Source organism: Pongo pygmaeus, chromosome 1 (assembly GCF_028885625.2).
Source record: "Pongo pygmaeus isolate AG05252 chromosome 1, NHGRI_mPonPyg2-v2.0_pri, whole genome shotgun sequence".
Taxonomy (NCBI): Eukaryota; Metazoa; Chordata; class Mammalia; order Primates; family Hominidae; genus Pongo; species Pongo pygmaeus.
Window position 1 is genome coordinate 210,267,129 of NC_072373.2, and position 21,343 is coordinate 210,288,471.

Sequence of the window (21,343 nt, forward strand, 5' to 3'; positions counted from 1 at the left end):
CCGACCTCAGGTGATCCACCCTCCTCGGGGAACAGAGTTCTATCAAAGCCAATTAAAAAAGCCTAAGTGAAAAATAATTATTCTTGCTGCACTTTATGCAAATAATCAGGCCAAGTACAGTAAGACTAAAGTTTACTTTGTAAACAAATCAGTTCCATCATGATTTGTTTTTAATAAAAACGGGGACTGGAGAGAGAAAAATTATGCTTCAAAAGAAAAACTAGAGTACACTGTTGTTAGCTGTTCTTGAGGTTTTTTCTGCAGTTTAGATTAAATTCTATATTCTTTGTGGGTTAGAAGTCCCCAAGCTAATGCTTTCAAAGCTTTGCTTTTAAAACTGGGAATTGTACTCCTCATCCTAGGACTCGTTACACTGTAGTAAAACTATAGATGAGATACTCATGTTTTTGCCACGCAAGCCTTGAAAGCCCATCCAGACCTGCATGAGTCGCTCAGACAGTTGCAAAGCGGTTCCACTCTTCTCACCTTGGGGTTCACTCCCATTCCCACTATGTCCGTCCCCTGTCAGCAGGAAGAAGCCAGAGTGATTGACGGCCTTTTCCCATCTTCATAGCCTACACTTTTATTAAGGTGTTATAAAACCCAAAGGGAGGGATTGAAACTGCCTTTGCAAAATTATGACTGAGACAGTGAAAGTGATCTAACTTAACTGATTCCATCTTGCCTCTAATCTCCAGGCTGCCCTTGTTCCTTCCTGGGTGTAGGCTGAAGTAACTTTGGGAGAAACTTGTTTATAGTGTTAAACAAAGATGGTAACAGCCCTTTCCCAAAATGGACTTCCTTCTTGCCAGGGGACTAGATTGTCTTTGTAGGACTAACATTAGCCACAAGAGTAGAAATTATGGTTTAGGAGTCATGCAGCTGGAGACTACAAGATTCTGACCCTCCCTAAACTGCTCTAAGATCAGTGCTTGAGATATTTTGCAGACCTTGCACTTGATGGATCAGCTGGCCCCACTCAGATCAAGAAACTGGCTTGTCTGATCTGTCTGATCTTGTGGCCACCCAGGAACTGACTGAGCACAAGAAGACAGCCCTGACTCCCTAAGATTTCATCTCTGACCAATCAGCACTCCTGGCTCACTGGCCAAATGTCATTTTTGTGCTTATATCTAAAATATTAGGTAAGAAAGAGACATGATTTATAACTTGATTTTGGAAAGTTTGTCAAATATCAAAGGTTTAAAACACTGGATATCACAAAATAGAATCCCAGGTCACCATAAGTCAATCATTTGGCCAAAATGATAACTCCAAAAAATTTTTTTAAAAGAAAAACCTTTACTCTAATAGAGGAGACTTAGCTTTCCAAACAAGACACAATGAAGACAGCATGAGGCCAACTGAATCTGTTTCTTTTCTCTCTCTTCCCTTTTTTTTTTCCTGCCATTTACCCAAAGGAGAAAACAAAACCCTTTCATTGTATTTTAACTTTACATACAAAACGTCTTCAAAAGAGAAAACCAAATTTCATGTTTGCATTAGTGCATCTTTAATGTTAAAGCAAGTTTTTAAAATAAAATTTTATATCTCTATCCAGTTTAATTAGTTTGACCATAAGGTAAGATTTTCATAAACTTTTTAGAACCCTTTATGATTTTCTATCCAACAGTAGATCAATTTCTAAGAAAACCCTGTTATTTGGACACATGGGCCCAGAATCTGGCCCCACGTCAGTATGATTTTAATGTTTTTAACCTAAGGAAAAAACTAAATAATTTCTTTTAAATTTTTGCCAATGTGTTTATACCCAAAGAATTTTTTTTTTTTTTTTAAAGACGGAGTCTCTATTGCCCAGGCTGGAGTGCAGTGGCATGATCTTGGCTCATGGGAACCTCCACCTTCTGGGTTCAAGCAATTCTCCTGCCTCAGCCTCCCAAGTAGCTGGGATTACAGATGTGCGCCACCACGCCCAGCTGATTGTTATAGTTTTAGTAGAGATGGGGTTTCACCATGTTGGCCAGGCTGGTCTTGAACTCCTGACCTCAGGTGATACACCCGCCTTGGCCTCCCAAAGTGCTGGGATTACAGGCGTGAGCCACCACACCTGGCCCAAGAATTTTTTTTTTTTTGAGATGGAGTCTTGCACTTGTTGCCGAGGCAGGAGTGCAATGACACAATCACAGCTCATTGCAACCTCTGCCTCCCTGGTTCAAGCGCTTCTCCTGCCTCAGCCTCCTGAGTAGGTAGGATTACAGGCACATGCCACCACACCTGGCTAATTTTTATATTTTTAGTAGAGACAGGTTTCACCATGTTGGCCAGGCTGGTCTCGAACTCCTGACCTCAGGTGTTCCGCCTGCCTCAGCCTCCCAAAGTGCTGGGATTACAGGTGTGAGCCGCCGTGTCCAGCCTGTATACCTACAGAATTTTTACAAGATCAACCCTTTACAAACCATTTCACTTTGCTTAAACCTTCAGTTTTGTTCTGTTACTCTTTTAGTTTAAGACAATCTTTTTTTGTTTTTGTTAAGGCAATATTTAAAACCCTCTGAACTGGACAAAATTACATTCCCTTTAACAAAAGCCATATTTCCATACTGCTGCCTTTTTTTTGTTTGTTTGTTTTTTGAGACGGAGTCTTGCTGTGTCGCCCAGGCTGGAGTGCAGTGGCACAATCTTGGCTCACTGCCTCCTGGGTTCAAGTGATTCTCCTGCCTCAGCGTCTCCAGTAGCTGGGACTACAGATGCGTGCCACCACGCCTGGCTAATTTTTGTATTTTTAGTAGGGATGGGGTTTCACCATGTTGGCCAGGCTGGTCTTGAATTCTTGGCCTCAAGTGACCCACCGGTCTCGGCCTCCCAAAGTGCTGGGATTACAGGCGTGAGCCACGGTGCCTGGTCTCTACCCTGCATTTCATTGAAAGGCAACCCAAAGCCAATCAGCCCATCTCTCATGGGAGTCTCATCTCCCAGTGGGGGGGTGGGGGGGGGTGGAGATATTTCCTTATCTTCCGGGTGGCCAAGAGCATGCTTCTCTGATCCAAGTGTCAAAGAGTCCAAGAGTCAGGTATCCCTCCATAACTATTATTAGCCATCACTTAAAGTCTAATTTAAGTCGGGAGCCACTGCGCCCGACCATTTATCCACTTTTAATTCTTGGGGTTTCACGAGGAAAACAGAGGTTTTTCCCAAAACAGGGTCTGTGATTTTCCAAATGAGTCCCAAGTTACCAGAAGTTATTTTAGGGCCTCTCGTGTGCATTAAGGGTGGCAAGACAGGCTGGGCGTGGTGGCTCATGCCTGTAATCCCAGTACTTTAGGAGGCCGAGGCGGGCGGATCACTTGAGGTCAGGAGTTTGAGACCAGCCTGGTCAACATGGCAAAACTGTCTCTACTAAAAATACAAAATTAGCAGGTGAGGTGGCGGCGTGCACCTGTAATACCACCTACTGAGGAGGCTGAGGCAGGAGAATCGCTTGAACCCAGGAGGTGGAGGTTGCAGTGAACCGAGATTGTGCCACTGCACTCCAGCCTGGGTGACAGAGCGAAACTCCGTCTCAAAAAAAAAGAAATGGACCCTTCTGGCCATGGGGCTGGTCGCGGTGTCTCATGCCTGTAATCCCCAGCACTTTGGGAGGCTGAGGTAGGCAGATCACCAGGTCAGGAGTTCAAGACCAGCCTGGCCAACATAGTGAAACCTCGTCTCTATTAAAAATACAAAAATTGGCCGGACTTGGTGGCAGGTGCCTGTAATCCCAGCTACTCAGGAGGCTGAGGCAGGAGAATCGCTTAAACCTGGGAGGCAGAGGTTGCAGTGAGCTGAGATCGTACCACTGCACTCCAGCCTGGGTAACAGAGTGAGACTCCGTCTCAAAAAAAAAAACAAAAAAAACAAAAAAGAAATTGACATTTCTGTTCCTAAACCTTACATTTGTTTTATCTGAGTTCCTTCTTCAGGAAACTCAGGCCTCTCAAAAAAAAAAAAAAAAAAAGTATCAAAGAACTGAAAGTCACCAGATTACCCCATCTGACTATGAAATGCTGGACCCCTCATTCATCGTGACTGCTTCCTTGTCCCTTCTGAGTTCCTGTTTTCTTATACGTTGTTACATTTCTTCCCTGCTATATAAAGCCCTAGTTTTAATCCAGCAGGGAGATGGATTTGAGACCGAGCTCCCATCTCCTCAGCTGCAGCACTGGCCTAAAGCTTTCTTCCCTGGCAATACTCATTTTCTTAGTAATTGGCCTTTTGTGTGGTGAGCAGCAGGACCCAGATTGAACCCCTAGTGTTTTGGTAACAATGGTTTCACAGGGTTTCACAGGTGTATACATATGTCAAAGCTTATCAAATTATACCTTTAAATATGTGCAGTTTATTATAGGTCAGTAAGGCTGTTTCAAAAAGAAAAGTAGGCCAGGCACAGTGGCTCATGCCTATAATCCCAGCACTTTGGGACGCCAAGGCGGGCAAAACAGTTGAGGCTGGGAGTTCAAGACCAGCCTGGCCAACATGGTGAAACCCCGTCTCTACTAAAAATGCAAAAAATTAGCCAGGCGTGGTGGCAGGCGCCTATAATCATAGCTACTCAGGAGGCTGAGGCAGGAGAATCGCTTGAACCCAGGAGGCAAAGGTTGCAGTGATCTGAAATTGTGCCACTGCACTCCAGCCTGGGTGACAGAGCAAGACTCTGTCTCAAAAAAAAAAAAAAAAAAAAAAGAAAGAAAAAGAAATACAGTGCCTGGCTCATAACACTCTGATTTGAGGAACTTCCGAGCGAAGGTGTGACTGGTGAGGCCAAGGCCCATCATTCCGTCCTCATGGACCATTTTTCTTTTTTCTTTCCACAAGGTCTCCCGTCGTCTGCTGCTGGAACCTTTGGCCAATCAATGGTGGGTAAGTCCCACTGGTCCAAAGGAGACAGAAAATGAACCCCCTGGGTGTGACCCCCACTGGATGTGACCTCTTTTTGGGAAATCCTCAAAGCCTGCATTCTTTTATGAGCTTCTGACAGCAGCATCCTCATGGATAGACAGTGGATCAACTCTATGACCTGCAGATAAATTGATGCCTTCCTCTTCATAAGACTTTTCACAGACTGCTTAGAATTGAATCTTTTTTTTTTTTTTTTTTTTGAGACGGAATCTCACTCTGTCGCCAGGCTGGAGTATAGTGGCACGATCTCAGCTCACTGCAACCTCCGCCACCCGGATTCAAGTGATTCTCCTGCCTCAGCCTCCCAAGTAGCTGGGACTATAGGCGTGCACCACCATTCCCAGCTAATTTTTGTATTTTTAGTAGAGATGGGGTTTCACCACGTTGGCCAGGATGGTCTCCATCTCTCGACCTCGTGATCCGCCCGCCTCAGCCTCCCAAAGTGCTGGGAGTACAGGCGTGAGCCACTGCGCCTGGCCGAATTGAATCTTTTGAGTGCTTGCACCATCTTCATTAGCTTGTACCCCAACACATTTCCTTTTTGTCATGGTTACTGGGAAGCTCACAGTCAAGGCTGGTGTCCAACTGTGTGATTAACTCATCTTAGGTGTCTATCACCAGTTTCCTGCTCCTTTTATTTTAGCTGAGTTCCTTCCTTCCTTCCTTTCCTTCCTTCTTTTCCCCCCTCCTTTCTCTCTCCCTCCTTCCTTCCTCTTCTCTTCTCTTTTCTTTTTTGTTAGACAGAGTCTCACTCTGTCATCCAGGCTGGAGTGCAGCAGTGCCGCCATAGCTCACTATAACCTTAAAAGGGCTCATGTAACCCTTCCGCTTCGGCCTCCCAAAGTGCTGGGATTACAGGTGTGAGCCACTGTGCCTAGTCTCTCTCTCTCTCTCTCTCTGCATGCCACTGTGCCTGGTCTCTCTCTCTCTCTCTGTCTTTCTTCAGAGTTTTGCTCTTGTTACCCAATGGTGCAATCTTGGCTCACTGCAACCTCTGCCTCCCTGCAACCTCTGGCCTCCCTGCAACCTCTGCCTCACGGGTTCAAGTGATACTCCTGCCTCAGCCTCCCAAGTAGCCGGGATTACAGGCTTGTGCCACCATGTCTGGCTAATTCTGTATTCTTTTAGTAGAGATGGGTTTTCACCATGTTAGTCAGGCTGGTCTTAAACCCCTGACCCCAAGTGATCCACCAGTCTTGGCCCCCCAAAGTGCTGGGATTACAGGCGTGAACCACTGCACCCGGCCCTGTATATACATATGTATGTATGTATGTATTTATTTTTTTTTTGAGACAAGGGTCTTGCTCTGTTGCCCAGGCTAGAGTGCAGTCGTGCAATCTCAGCTCACTGCAACCTCTGCTTCCCAGGTTTAAGCAATTCTTCCACCTCAGCCTCCCGAGTAGCTGGGATTACAGGTGTGTGCTACCATGCCTGGCTATTTTTTTTTTGTATTTTTAGTAGAGATGGGGTTTCACCATGTTGGCCAGGCTGGTCTCAAACTCCTGGCCTCAAGTGATCCGCCTGCCTCAGCCTCCCAAAGTGCTGGGATTACAGGCGTGAGCCACTGCGCCTGGCCCTATTTATTTTTAATACATCTATCTTATGATGTGTCCCACTTAATGAAGTTATCTCAGATTTTTTTTTCACAAATAGGTGGGGATTAAATCATAAAAAGTCTCCCCTGTAACTTCCATAAGGCCAGGGAGCACGTCCTGCACATTACCCCTGTGTCCCACCACGCATCTGGGAGAGTGCATTGCATAGGATAAATGCTCACTAAAAATATGTTCACTTTATTAGGTAATTATTATGTCAGGTGCTCTCCCAAGAGAACATTCTGGAAGGAAACTGAGTGACCACATGATGCTGCTATTAACATCTTTTTCATTTCCTGTTTCCTGTGGCACCTGGGGGCAATGTCAGTGCAGGTGCTAAGACGCCACTCTCATACCTATTTGGTCCCTGGACCTTGGCGAATGCCTAACAGGCATTTACCCAGTGACTAACAGGGAATTTTTGCTCCTCCGAGGGGAAATCTGAATTAAATCTAAAGTGAAATGCCCCCAGTGGCATTGTCCTTAGTAACTCTGTTTCTCCCAGGAAGCGCTGCCTCCTGCGTTAGAATTTACTCCCTTTCTTGAAGTCAGAGGCTCATCTTTAACTTGTGATTCAGTGAGGACGGCCTTCCAGGCTGGGAATGGTTCCTTAGGGACATCTGGCTGCGGCTGAAATTGCCCATCTCTCATCGCTCCTAACAAAGTCCACATGATGTAAATTTCAGACTGTCCCAATAGGACGGTGCTCAGCATAGCTAATGAAGGATTTCAGCCTTTGGCAAAAAAAATGGAAGGGTTATTTAAAACCAAACTGTGTCATTTAAGAGTGATGGCTTTAATGAGCTCCCAAGGAACTCATAAAAGGGCCCAGAGAATAAAACAAGGAGGCCCAAAATAGTCAGAACCTGTAAGCAAGGACCCCTAACTTATAGCAGTGGAGCCCTCTGCCTGTTTTATTTTAAGGACCCATTTTTGTTCTCTTCCTTGCTGTAACCTAAGGATACAAGAATTTTGATTATATATATTTAAAAAAAACAGGTTAGGTTGCACCCTTGCTGAACCTCAAAAAGCTTTAGTGGAATGGATACCATCCCCAAAATGATGAAGTTTAAAGTTTTGGTTTGGCATTTAGGGACCTACAGGATCTGGCCTCAACGCTCCTTTTCAATTACTTGCTCCTTGCTCTCTGTTGCACATCCTGGGCTCTAGCTGTACTGGGCCAACTCGTGGTAGCTTTGTACCTTTGCTGTTTTTTCCCCCCTCTTCATGAAAGGCCTTTCCTACTTCCATCCCAGTCACTCCACCCTCCATTCTATTAACAGAACTCAAATTCTTTCCCTGGTGGAAATAAACAGCATCTCCCTACTGTAGCACTTGGTTGTGCTAATCTCACTGGACCTGGGGCAATCTGTAACTGTCCATGTCTACCTCCCCACAAGGCCCTAACCAGTCAGAGGGAAGAGGCTGGCTATATAAGGTGTATCTCCTAATGCCCAGCCTAGAACCTTGGATGCAGGAGGCTCTCTGTAATTGTTGGTTGTGAAGTAAATAGCATGCTCTCTCTTTTTTTTTTTTTCTTTTGAGACGGAGTCTCACTCTCTTGCCCAGGCTGGAGTGCAATGGCGCGATCTCGGCTCACTGCAACCTGTGCCTCCCGGGTTCAAGTGATTCTCCTGCCTCAGCCTCCCAAGTAGCTGGGATTATAGGCATGTGCCACCACGCCTGGCTAATTTTGTATTTTTAGTAGAGACGGGGTTTCTCTATGTTGGTCAGACTGGTCTCGAACTCCCGACCTCCCGACTTCAGGCAATCTGCCCGCCTCCGCCTCCCAAAGTGCTGGGATTACAGGCGTGAGCCACAGCGCTTGGCCACGCCCAGCTAATTTTTTGTATTTTTAGTAGAGACGGGGTTCCACCATGTTGGCCAGGCTGGTCTCGAACTCCTGACCTCAGGTGATCCACCTGCCTTGGCCTCCTACAGTGCTGGGATTACAGGTGTGAGCCACCTCGCCTGGCCGCTTTTTTTTAAAATTCTAGTTTTCTTAATTCAAAATATGCTGTACATTCACACTCAAAAGATACAACAGAGTGAAAAGTCACCTTCTCTGTTCTCTAGCCACCCCCTTCCCTTCTATGGAAAGAACCAATTATTATCAGCTTTTTGTGAATCTTTCTGGAGACATGCAACATATATAGTATAGTCTTCTCTCTCCTTTTAAAAATAAACGGGGTTCCTCCTTAGTTTTGCAGTTTGCTTTTTCACCTGACTATGCACACATACACATATTTTAAAAATTTACTCAACCAATTGACTATTGATAACATTTAGTTTACTTTCATTATTTTGTTATTAAAAACAATGTTGGGCCTGGCGGGACACATTTTACATACATTGAATCAGGCCACTAGGTAAGATGTGTCTAAAAACTACAGATGATGTGTCTAAAAACTGTAGATTGCTCCACAAAAGTAAAATATCTTTATTAAATCAGCCTGTTATATATAACAGTTTTTAACTCCATTCCTTAAATACAATTGGGGTCAAATAAGAATTACTTTCTATAAGAATAGGGTTAGAATCGTTAGATTGTTAACACTCTGAGTTATCTTTGATGATTTTCAACCCAAGGGATGATCATGAATTTGGTAAACACACACACACAAACTTAAAATGAGGTCTAACCTTAAATTTTTAATAGAACTTGTCAAAAAGTTTGTTAGCAAAAGTGTGGGTGAAAAGAGATTCCCGGCCAGGCGCAGTGGCTTACTCCTGTAATCCCAATACTTTGGGAGGCCAAGGCGGGCGAATCACTTGAGGTCAGGAGTTCAAGACCAGTCTGGCTAATATGGTGAAACCTTGTCTCTACTAAAAATACAAAAATTAGCTAGGCATGGTGGTGCACGCCTGTAGTCCCAGCTACTTGGGAGGCTGAGGCATGAAAATCACTTAACTTGGGAGGCGGAAGTTGCAGTGAGCCGAGATCACGCCACTGCACTCCAGCCTGGGCTACAGAGCGAGACTCCGTCTCCAGAAAAAAAGAAAAGAAAAGAAATTCCCACATATTGCTTATAAATGTAAAATTGGACATTATGGAGAAAAATTAGACAATGTTGATCAACATTAATGGTGCCGACACCCATTGACCTAGCAATTCTACCTCTAGAAATTCTCCCTACATAAATATTCATACATGTAAACATGCAAATACAAGAATTTAGGCTTGGCATGGTGACTCACGCCTGCAATCCCAGCACTTTGGGAGGGCAAGTCAGGAGGATCGCTTGAGCCTAGGAGTTCCAGATCAGCATGGGCAACACAGTGAGACCTTGACTCTACAAAAAAATTTTTAAAAAATTAACCGGGTGTGGCGTGCATCTCTAGTCCTAACTACTGGGGAGGCTGAGGTGGGAGGATCGCGGGGTGGGAGGCTGCAGGGAGCTATGATTGCACCACTGCAATCCAGCCTGGGCGACACAGCGAGACCCTGTCTCAAACAAATAAACAAAGCATAACCTGTAGGAGATAGCTCAATGAATGCTGATGTTTAGAAGAAGGATTTGGGTTATCTCCGATTATTTTAGAAAGGAGATGCATTACAGAGATCAGGGAACAGTCTCTGAAGAAGGATCCCCTGGGTTTGACAACCATCCCTATTGCTTTTAGCTGTATAACCTTGAGCAAGTTACTTACCTGAGCCTCAGTTTCTTCATCTGTAATCTGCATTATAGCTGTGTTGTGAAGTTTCAATGGGATGGTGCCTGCAAAACTTCCCCCAGCCCCGAACCTGACACATAACAGGCACTAAGCGTAGCCGTAATTATTATTTAATAAATATGTTGTTCAATGTGGTGATGGCAGATTAAGGGGCTACTTTGGTGATATAATCTGCCCTCTTGGGGTAGAGTTGAGGGCTTTGGGGTTGGGTAAATTCCTCTCTAGCACTCACTAGACTTCGAGCACATCATTCCCTAACCTCTATGGCCTCAGTTTTCTCATCTGTAAAGTGGCCAGAATAAATTCCAAGTCTTGAGAGTTTGCTCTGAAACTTAAACGTATATTACTCATAAGAGTTTAATACACAATTATTTTATTTCCTGCCAATCTAATGGCGAAGACATGGAATAACCCATCAAACAGCCCAGTAACGCCAGGAAACAAGAGGGACGGAGACCAGGGCGATGGGCTAGTCAGTCATGGCCGGTGCGCCGCGTTTCGAAGGGGACGGCCACGGACCGGTGGGTGGTCGCTCAGCTCCCCAATCGCTCTCCGACACCCGGCTGGGGAGACAGGACCTCCCCGGAGACCGCAGCAGCTTGATTGTCACCCGGGCAACCCCACCTTCCGATTCGCTCTACAACCCCTTGCCCCCGCTTCCGGTTCCGGCGTCGTGCGTCATCGCTAGGCGACTGATTTGGAGTTTCCGGTCAGGTTAGGCCGGGGGGTGCGGGCCTGGTCGGAAGGAGGTGGAGAGTCGGGGGTCACCAGGCCTATTCTTGGCGTCACAGTCGGCCACCAGGGCTCACCGCCGTCATGGAGAGCGGAGGGCGGCCCTCGCTGTGCCAGTTCATCCTCCTGGGCACCACCTCTGTGGTCACCGCCGCCCTGTACTCCGTGTACCGGCAGAAGGCCCGGGTCTCCCAAGAGCTCAAGGTCAGTGCTGGAGCCGGCCTGGCCTCAGCCGGGTCATCTCTGTCCCAGGTCCTGGGGAGCCCATGATTCACCTTGGCCGCCCCACCGTCGGAAACTGTCCAAAAAAGAAAACAGCCTCTGAAGGGTGTCATCCAGCCAGTAAATGGAGGAGCGAGGGGCAGGATTCCGGCTCGGGATAACGGCTGCTCCGCTCCTTTTCTCCCAAGTCCCTCTTATGACTCAGAATGAATCTTGACTTCATTACTTTACTCGAAAAATATTTATTGAACACCTGAGATGCGCCAGGCAGTGAGTAGAACAGATGAAAGCCCATTCCCTCGTGGAGATTCCATTTTAGTACGACTAGACAGCAAACATGTAAATCAGGCGGTGTAACAGATGGTGAGCAATGCTTTAGAGTAAGGTAGGGGAGAGAGGACGTGGAATGCTGGAGAAAGGGGGATCTCCTACCTTAAATAAGGTGACATTTGAGCAGAGCCTAGGAGGAGATGAGGGGAGTCATGCAGATATCTAGCGGGAGATGGAGGGAACAGCAAGAGCAGACATCCATTTACTGAACCACTCCACTCCTTGCTTTACAGACGCTTCCTTTTTATATTACAACTATTTTTATAAATGGCACTCTTTTTTGAACTGTGCTTTACGGTTTACACAACACATTTGCATTTATTTTTATTTTTTTGAGATGGAGTCCTGCTGTGTCGCCCAGGCTGGAGTGCAGTGGCGCGATCTGGTCTCACTGCAGCCCCTGCCTCCCGGGTTCAAGTGATTCTCCTGCTTCACCCTCCCAAGTAGCTGGGATTACTACGCCCAGCTAATTTTTTTTGTATTTTAGTAGACACAGGGTTTCACCATGCTGGCCAGGCTGGTCTCCAGCTCCTGACGTCGGTTGATCTCCCCGCCTCGGCTCTCCGAAGCGTTGGGATTACAGGCGTGAGCCACTGCGCCCAGCCACATTTTCATCTTGATTTTATTTTTTTCTTCACAATATTTTTTTTTCCTTTCTTTCCTTTTCTTTTCTTTTCTTTCTTTTTTTTTTTTTTTTGAGGCGGAGTCTCGCTCTGTTGCCCAGGCTGGAGTGCAATGGCACGATCTTGGCTCACTGCAACCTCCGCCTCCCGGGTTCAAGCGATTCTCCTGCCTCAGCCTCCCGAGTAGCTGGGATTACAGGCACCTGCCACCACGCCCGGCTAATTTTTGTATTTTTAGTAGAGATGGGGTTTTGCCATGTTGGTCAAGCTGGTCTCCAACTCCTGACCTCAGGTGATCCGTCTGCCTCAGCCTCCCAAAGTGCTGGGATTACAGGCGTGAGCCACTGCCCCCGGCCCACAGTAATTTTTTGAAGTAGATAAAATGACAGTTACCACCACATTGCAAATCAGAAAATTGAGATTCGGAGGAAAGGCCATACAGCTAGTCAGCTTGAAACTTAAATTTAGGTCTTTTGATTCCAAGGGTAGGATTTTAATCTGATTGACATTGCTTTATTGTGACTATCTGACTGGTCCAGAGAGATGGGCCTCTTTAGGTCAGAGACAGGGTCTTATTCATCCATTCTCTTTCCTCTAGCTTCTAACACAGTACTTGACAAGTGGTAGATGCTCAATAAATGTTTGTGGGTTCTTTTTGACTGAAGTTTCACAATACAAGAGCTAAGGGCCTAACCTAATTTGATGTTTATATGAAAGATGGATTCCTAAACCTGACTAACTTCATTATCAGATTGTTTTCAGTAAGGGTTTAGAAACTAATATGTGGGCCGGGCTACTCCAGCCTGGGTGACAAGAGCAAGACTCCATCTCAGAAAAAAAAAACCAATGTGTGAAATCCAGTCCCTGCCGTGAAGGGAGTTTTGGAATCTGGAAAGAACCAAGTTATGAGGCAACTGGATTTGCTGTGCAGTGGCGTTATAGTGAGATTCCAGCTGCCCTGTATTTCACCTGATTAAATAATCAAGTTAATCCTGAAGTGATTAGCTCTGTGTAACTGATACTTCACTTTCTGACTCCAAACCACTTTGGCCTCAAGTTGGCTGGAAGTGGGATTCTTTGAAGCTGTGAACTCTTTAGGTTTCAGCTTTGGGTGACCTTAAAACCTTTGCCAATCAGTTCCTAAATGAGGATGAAATAGCTGCTTCCTGGAAAAAGAGTTGGGACTCTTAATATTTTAGATTCTATTTTCTATTTCCTTCCTCTCTTTCTCCCTCCCTTCCTTCCTTTTCTTTCTCCTTGGCCTTCCTTCCTGTCCTTCATTTCTTTCTTCTTTTTTTTTTCCTTTTTTTTTTTTTTTGAGACATGGTCTTACTCTGTTGCCCAGGCTGGAGTACAGTGGCACAAACATAGCTCATTGCAGCCTCAAGCTTCCAGGCCCATGCCAGTCTCCTGCCTCAGCCTCCTAAGTAGCTGGGACTACAAGTGCACACCACCACTGCCAGCTAATTTTTTGTTTTTCATAGAGATGGGGTCTTGCATGTTGCTCATTGCTAGTTTTGCACTGCTGGCCTCAAGCAGCTATCCCACTTTGGACTCCCAAAGTGCTGGGATTACAGGTGTGAGCTACCATGCCCGTCCTAGATTCTATTTTCTTGATCAGATGACAAAACTTCCAGAGTGGGGCTTGTGTCCTATCCTGTGTATCTCTCATAGTGAGGAGAATGCATATTTATTGCGTGCCTCCAATGTGCCAGCCCCTGGGCTGGATTCTTTCACACCTTGAAGTTCATTTAACCCACATAAAAATCCTGTGAAATTGCATTTTCCCTGTCCTTTATGGTTTTGGAGCCTGAGACTCATAAATGAAGTAGTTCCAAGTCACAGTGGTTGCATTGGAGCTTGATTAAACTCCAAATCTTTCTGATCATATTCTCCCTCTTCCCCCTTTAAAATTCGAATTGGCCATCCTGTGATGGATATTTACTAGCTGTCTCACTTTGGGCAAATCACTTCACCTCTCTGAGCCTGTTTCCTTGTCTGTAATTGGTGATAATAATGTCTATCGTAAAGGGATGGTGTGGGCATTAAGTGGTTTATGCATTTGAAGTGCCTAGCATATTACCTGGTACATAGTATATTTAAATGCTTATTTATTCATTAATCTATTCATCAAATAATGTATTAAATGCTTGCTGTGTGTCAGGCACAGTTCTCAGCACTAGGGGGATAGCAGTGAATGGGACAAACAATGTCCAAGCCCTCCTAGGGTTTAACATTCTAGTGGAAGGAGACAGATAATGAGTAAATTGTTAGTTGTTATTGCTGTCATTTTGGTATCTTCACAGTGTAAGTGGCTAAGAAATTTTGATTGACCTTGCTCCTATCACTTACTGTGTAGCAGTAGCTTAAACTCAGAGTGACCTTCATATACATCTTGTATCTCATCACCTCTTTAGAGGTTACTGAATCTGGCATCCTTAAGAATTGTTTTTGGGAATACCCTGAAAGCAGAGATGGTCCTTTATTCGTCCCTGAATCTCTGACACTCAGCACACTGCCTGGCACATAGATGCTCAGGAAATGATTGTTGATTTTATTCCTTTTCTCTTATTTTTGAAACAGCAGTAACAGGATTGGTTTCCCAAGTGCAATGGGTTGGATGCTCTGAGTTGGAAGGCAGAGGAGAACTAGGGATTGTTAGAGGAACACAGCAGCAGAAGGAACCATGCTCACTTAATTATGACCGTGAAAAAAGGCAAAAAGTAGAACAGACTGGGTGTGGTGGCTCACACCCGTAATCCCAGCACTTTGGGAGGCCGAGGCAGGAGGATCACTTGAGCCCAGGAGCTCAAGACCAGCCTGGGCAACGTTGGGAGACCCTGTCTCTGCAAAATAAAAAAATTAGCCAGGTGTGGTGGTGCATGCCTGTGGTCTTAGCAACTTGGGGGCCTGAGGTGGGAGGATCACTTGAGCCTGGGAGGTTGAGGCTGCGGTGAGCCATGACTGCACTACTGCACTCTGGTCTGGGTATAACAGTGAGACCCCATCTCAAAAAAAAAAAAAATGTAGAATGGCATTTGGCACCAGTTAACAGTCTTCCTGTTGAAGCAAAGGCAACCCCCCTGCTTTGTTTTTTTAATAACATACAATGCAGAGCATTGGTTCGTAAAGATGTGGTAATATTAATAATAATGCCTACCAGTTCTCAAACCACTACCATGTGCTAGGTGATAGGTTAGGTACTTTATACCTGAAACCTTTGGATCATAGCTCTGTGTTGTCAAGAAGAGATTGAATGATGTTCAGTCTGTGGTATGTAAATTGACTAGTACCTTTTATATTTTCACTAAAAAGTCTTAACATGAAAAGGAGTGTAGGTTTTGGTTAACTGGAACAAGAATGTATGTGGCATCCCCATTCTGCAGTGATGGAAGAGAGCAGAGGCATGGCTCCATTCCTGTTGATGTACACAGCTTTGAAATCTGATTCTCTGTAGTCACCTTCCTGTCCAATTTCCATATTGTCTTGACACGAAAAAAACAGAATCTTTTTCTTTTTTTTTTTGCCTGTAAGTTTGATTGAGCATGTCAGTGTTCAATGGCCAATTTATTTAAAAAAATTTTTTTTTTTTTTGTATTTAGGGAGCTAAAAAAGTTCATTTGGGTGAAGATTTAAAGAGTATTCTTTCAGAAGCTCCAGGAAAATGTGTGCCTTATGCTGTTATAGAAGGTATGTTTGCTTATTGGTCAGTGGAAAACAACTTCTTTTTCCCAAAAGATTGATAAAGATCATCTTGGCTAATATTAAGTGCCTTTTGTGGTGTTGGGTCCATGGTCCAGAACATACTTTGGGGTCAGAAAGACGTGGGTTATTGCTTTGTGATTGCTAAGATTACCGAACCTCCCTGAACCACTGTTACCCGATCTCGAAAATAATGCTTACCTTTATGGGGTTTTTATAAGACAAATTATGTGATCCATGCAAAGTGCTTAGGAGAGTGCTTCTAAAATGTGACTTATGGTGATGGGAATGTCATTGTTTTGATTAATTAGCAAAAGTCAACTGAAAACATTTATTTTTAACATTTTTTAAATTAAAAATTTTTTTTTTTTTTTGAGGCCAGGTGTGGTAGCTCATGCCTGTAATCCCAGCACTTTGGGAGGCTGAGATGGGCTGATCACTTGAGCTCAGGAGTTTGAGACCAGCCTGGTCAACATGGTGAAACCCCGTCTCTACTAAAAATACAAAAATTAGCTGGATGTGATGGCACATACCCGTAATCCCAGCTACTCGGGGGGCTGAGGCAGGAGAATTGCTTGAACCCAGGCGGAGGTTGCAGTGAGCCAAGATTGCACCACTGTACTCCTGCCTGGGTAACAGAGTGAGACTCCGTCTCAAATAGAGTCTTGGCTCTGTCACCCAGGTAGCTGTAGTACGGTGGTGTGATCATAGCTCACTGCAGCCTCAAACTCCTGAGCTCAAGTGATTCTCCTGCCTCAGCCTCCCAAGTACCTGGGACTACAGGCGCATGCTACCACACCCTGCTAACTTTTTAATTTTTTGTAAAGATGGAATCTCACTGTGTTAACCAGGCTGGTCTCAAACTCGTGGCCCCAAGTGATCCTTCTGCCTTGGCTTCCCAAAGTGTTGGGATTATAGGTGTGACCTACTGTGCCAGACCAGAAAACACATTTTAAATTATCTGAAAGGAGAGGGCAGAAAAATTCTTCAGAAATAATAGAATTTGTGTCCACTTAGGAGCTGTGCGGTCTGTTAAAGAAACGCTTAACAGCCAGTTTGTGGAAAACTGCAAGGGGGTAATTCAGCGGCTGACACTTCAGGAGCACAAGATGGTGTGGAATCGAACCACCCACCTTTGGTATGTATCACTTCTCCACTGGCCAAAACCCTTGCAGTTGGTCTATTCAAATGCTGGGGTCCTGGGTGCTGTTGCCGTGACTTCAGCTTCTTCTGAGACAGGTTGAAGCCCAGTCTCTTAATGCAGGTCATATTCTTGTGTGTAGCCTGTGGGCCTCCTATGTCGGAATCACCGAGGCATCTTGTTGAAATGCAGATTTCTGAGCTCCCTTCAGTCCCTGAAGTGGATAAGTCAGTCCCTGGTGACGTATCCAACCAGAATTTCCAGGATCGGGGACCTGGAATCTGTTGTTAGGCACACTGAAGTTTGAGAACCACTGAATCAGTGATTTCAGTATTTCCTAAAATGTTTTGTGCCATCATATGAAATACCAGTTTTCCAGCTGGTCCTAGTGGGTTTTGTTTTAGATGTTTGTTTTACAGTGGAAAGGGAAATGATAGTCTGTGGCGGTATTTGTTGCCCACTGATGTCACCCCAGGACCTAAAAATGGAGCCTCCTTGTTAGGAGGCAACTGGAGATAGTGATCTTCCTGCCTTCTTCCAGTTACTTCAGACCGTATGCTGTCCTCCGCATTTAGTTGATCTCCAGCTCTGCCTGGATGTTTGCTGTTTGCTACCCTGTATCTTTAGTTCTCTTATTCTTCTAGGAACGATTGCTCAAAGATCATTCATCAGAGGACCAACACAGTGCCCTTTGACCTGGTGCCCCACGAGGATGGCATGGATGTGGCCGTGCGAGTGCTGAAGCCCCTGGACTCAGTGGATCTGGGCCTAGAGACTGTGTATGAGAAGTTCCACCCCTCGATTCAGTCCTTCACTGATGTCATCGGCCACTACATCAGTGGTGAGCGGCCCAAAGGCATCCAAGAGACCGAAGAGATGCTGAAGGTGGGGGCCACCCTCACAGGGGTTGGCGAACTGGTCCTGGACAACAACTCTGTCCGCCTGCAGCCGCCCAAACAAGGCATGCAGTACTATCTAAGCAGCCAGGACTTCGACAGCCTGCTGCAGAGGCAGGAGTCGAGCGTCAGGCTCTGGAAGGTGCTGGCGCTGGTTTTTGGCTTTGCCACATGTGCCACCCTCTTCTTCATCCTCCGGAAGCAGTATCTGCAGCGGCAGGAGCGCCTGCGCCTCAAGCAGATGCAGGAGGAGTTCCAGGAGCATGAGGCCCAGCTGCTGAGCCGAGCCAAGCCTGAGGACAGGGAGAGTCTGAAGAGCGCCTGTGTAGTGTGTTTGAGCAGCTTCAAGTCCTGCGTCTTTCTGGAGTGTGGGCACGTTTGTTCCTGCACCGAGTGCTACCGTGCCTTGCCAGAGCCCAAGAAGTGCCCTATCTGCAGACAGGCGATTACCCGGGTGATACCCCTGTACAACAGCTAATGGTTTGGAAGCCGCACAACTTGACGTGGAAGCACCCCTGCCCCCTTTTCAGGGATTTTTATCTCGAGGCCTTTGGAGGAGCAGTGGTGGGGGTAGCTGTCACCTCCAGGTATGACTGAGGGAGGAATTGGGTAGAAACTCTCCAGACCCACGCCTCCAATGGCAAGATGCTGCCTTTCCCACCTGAGAGGGGACCCTGTCCATGTGCGGCCTGATCAGAGCCTCACCCTGGGAGGATGCCGTGGCGTCTCCTCCCAGGAGCCAGATCAGTGTGAGTGTGACTGAAAACGCCTCATCGCTTAAGCACCAAAGCCAGTGATCAGCAGCTCTTCTGTTCCTGTGTCTTCTGTTTTTTTTCTGGTGAATCATTGCTTGCTGTGGACTTGGTGGAGGACTCAGGGGAGGAAAGGCTGGGCCCCGAGTACAACGGATGCCTTGGGTGCTGCCTCCGAAGAGACTCTGCCGCAGCTTTTCTTTTTCCTCATGCCCCGGGAAACAGTCTTTCTTCAGAATTGTCAGGCTGGGCAGGTCACCTTGTGTTCCTTTCCCCTCACCTGCTTGCCTCCTTAACGCCTGCACGTGTGTGTAGAGGACAAAAGCAAGTGAAGTCAGCACATCCACTTCTGCCCAAATGGTCGGGGCCCCGGGCAACAGGTTGAAGAGAGGTCACGTGAAGGGCAGTTGGTCAGGCAGCCCTCCTGGTTTCGCCACTGGCCCTGATTTGAACTTCTGCCACTTGGGAGAGCTCAGGGGTGGTCCCTGGTTTTCCCTCCTGGAGAATGAGGCTCAGAGGCCTCGCCTCCCGAAGGACGCAGTGTGGACGCCCTGGCCTAGTGTCCTGGCCTCACAGCTTCCTTGCAAGGCTGTCACAAGGAAAAGCAGCCGGCTGGCACCCTGAGCCTATGCCCTCTCGGGGCTCCCTCATCCAGCCCGTCGCAGCGTTGACATCTTGGTGTACTCATGTCGCTTCTCCTTGTGTTACCCCCTCCCTGTATTACCATTTGCCCCTCACCTGCCCTTGGTGAGCCTTTTAGTGTGAGACAAATGGGGCTGTTTCCCCCCCACCTCTGAGTAGTGGGAGGTCACATACACAGCTCTTTTTTTATTGCCCTTTTCTGCCTTTGAATGTTCATCTCTCGTCCTCCTTTGTGCAGGCGAGGAAGGGGTGCCCTCAGGGGCCGACACTAGTATGATGCAGTGTCCAGTGTGAACAGCACAAATTAAACATGTTGCAACCAAGCGCTAGCCTGTTGCTTTGTTAACAGGAGTTAAATGGCTAAGCTTAAGTGTCCCCAGGATGGGATTGAATCCCTACCACAATGGAGTGAAAGGTGGGGGAGTTTGAGGCCTCTGTGTCCTTTTCCTCGGCTATAGTGGTTTGGGGCTCCCCCAGATGGTGTGATGCAGAGGCCGGGATGCCTGCCCCCTGGGGAGGAATCTGGACAGCCTGTGCGTGGGTCATACCTGGCCTTGCTGACCATCTTTGAAGTCTGTCCCGACAGCCTACAAATCAGGGCAGTGAGATTTCACCTGCTGGGAGAATGGGATGGGGATGGGGTGCTGGGGGACAGCCGAGAGGAAATGAGCATTTAGCAATACTGCTGTGTACGAGGTACTGTGCCGTGTGCTGTTTCAAACTCATTTCAGAGTGAGTTCATCCTCACAAAACCCCTGCAGGCCGAGTCCTGGTGTCTCTGCTCTACAGGTGAGGAAGTAGGCCCAGGGAGGGTACATTCACTGGGCTGAGGGCACAGATGCAGCAAGTCACAGGTCTGAATTTAAACCCCAAGCTATTTCTAAAGTCCTCATCTTCCTGCTCACCAGTGTGGGGCCAGCGAATTCCTCAGTGCTAATAGGAACACTTACAAGAGACGTGCTCCCCAAGTCCATAGAGGAGAACTGGTGGCCACACTAGAGGAACAGGCAAAAGTTGGGGTGAGAATCCACTTGCCAATATTGAGTCCGTCCAGTGACGTACGAAGACTTTGGTTTTACACAGGGTGCTGGAAGGTGGGGCAAGGTGAAAGGCCCTTGATGGGAATGGCCTCTTTGCGCACCTTGAAAGCCTCCGTCCCCTTTTCATCGTCCTTCTGGCGCTTAGCTTGTACTAGAAGGTGAATGAAGTGGCCCAGTGGGATTTGCATGGTAAGCTATCTGAGTTCAGCCCTTGGCATAGCTTTCATGGGGAAATCTGATCAAAGAGATTAAAAAGGAGCAGGCAGGCTGCTTTCCCCAGCCCACCTCAATCTTGGACAGACTCCAATTCATCCCGAGTGTTCTTCCCCACTGAGCTTCCCAACTGAGCTCCCTGTCATGGGAGACCCAGGACCGGCACACAGCCCCTGCCTCAGGAAGCTGGCATGTGCCTGGACCCCCTGGGTGCAAGGGCCCTGCTTGGTCCTAGCCTGCTGGGAACTGAGACTGTCCCATACTCTACTTCAGCTATCACTGGCCGTTCCCACCTATTTTAGGAGCCTAATCTCCAGGAGGGTTGCATGGGCCCTAAATGGATGTGTGGAACCAAGGCTGGCAGGAGGGATGACAGAGAAAAGGGGAAGCAGGAAGTCAGTTCTGAACTGACCATGGGATGATGATGAATTTTGAGTCTCCCCTAAATCACCCCTGTGCTCAGTCACTTTACTCCTAGGCAGCCAGCGTTGGGCAGGAATCTTGAATAATTGCTGCTGGTGTTCTGACTGTCCGTGCCAGGCACTTCATTTGCATTAATGTGGCCCTATGCAGTGGATATTGTTGCCTCCAATTAGTGGGGCCCAGTGGGGTTACATTTTGCCTGCATGCACACGTCCTCACAAGCCCAGCAATGTCAGCCTCTTCACAGGTATTGTTTCTAATATAGCAAACCAGCAGGGGAGGCCACATCACCCTTTTACAGGTTGTGTGACTTGTTCAAGGCTACCACGATCTGACTATAAAACCTGCAATCTTTGCTTTTTATCACGAGGCCTGGGAGGCTAAAAAGGGAAGTTGTCCATGAGACAACTGAGTATTACCATAAATACACAGCATTTTACAAGCTGAGCAGCACCTCGGGA

General features: G+C 46.7%; 1 protein-coding gene across 1 annotated transcript; it reads left to right on the forward strand.

Moving 5' to 3' along the window:
• Nucleotides 1–10,524: 10,524 nt before the first annotated feature.
• MUL1 (mitochondrial E3 ubiquitin protein ligase 1) lies at nt 10,525–19,529 on the forward strand. The gene is made up of 4 exons (XM_054503064.2): nt 10,525–11,102; nt 15,676–15,763; nt 16,793–16,913; nt 17,561–19,529. Exons 1-4 carry the CDS (start codon nt 10,983–10,985, stop codon nt 18,288–18,290), a joined length of 1,059 nt encoding a protein of 352 aa, XP_054359039.1. The 5' UTR covers nt 10,525–10,982; the 3' UTR covers nt 18,291–19,529.
• Nucleotides 19,530–21,343: the final 1,814 nt, after the last annotated feature.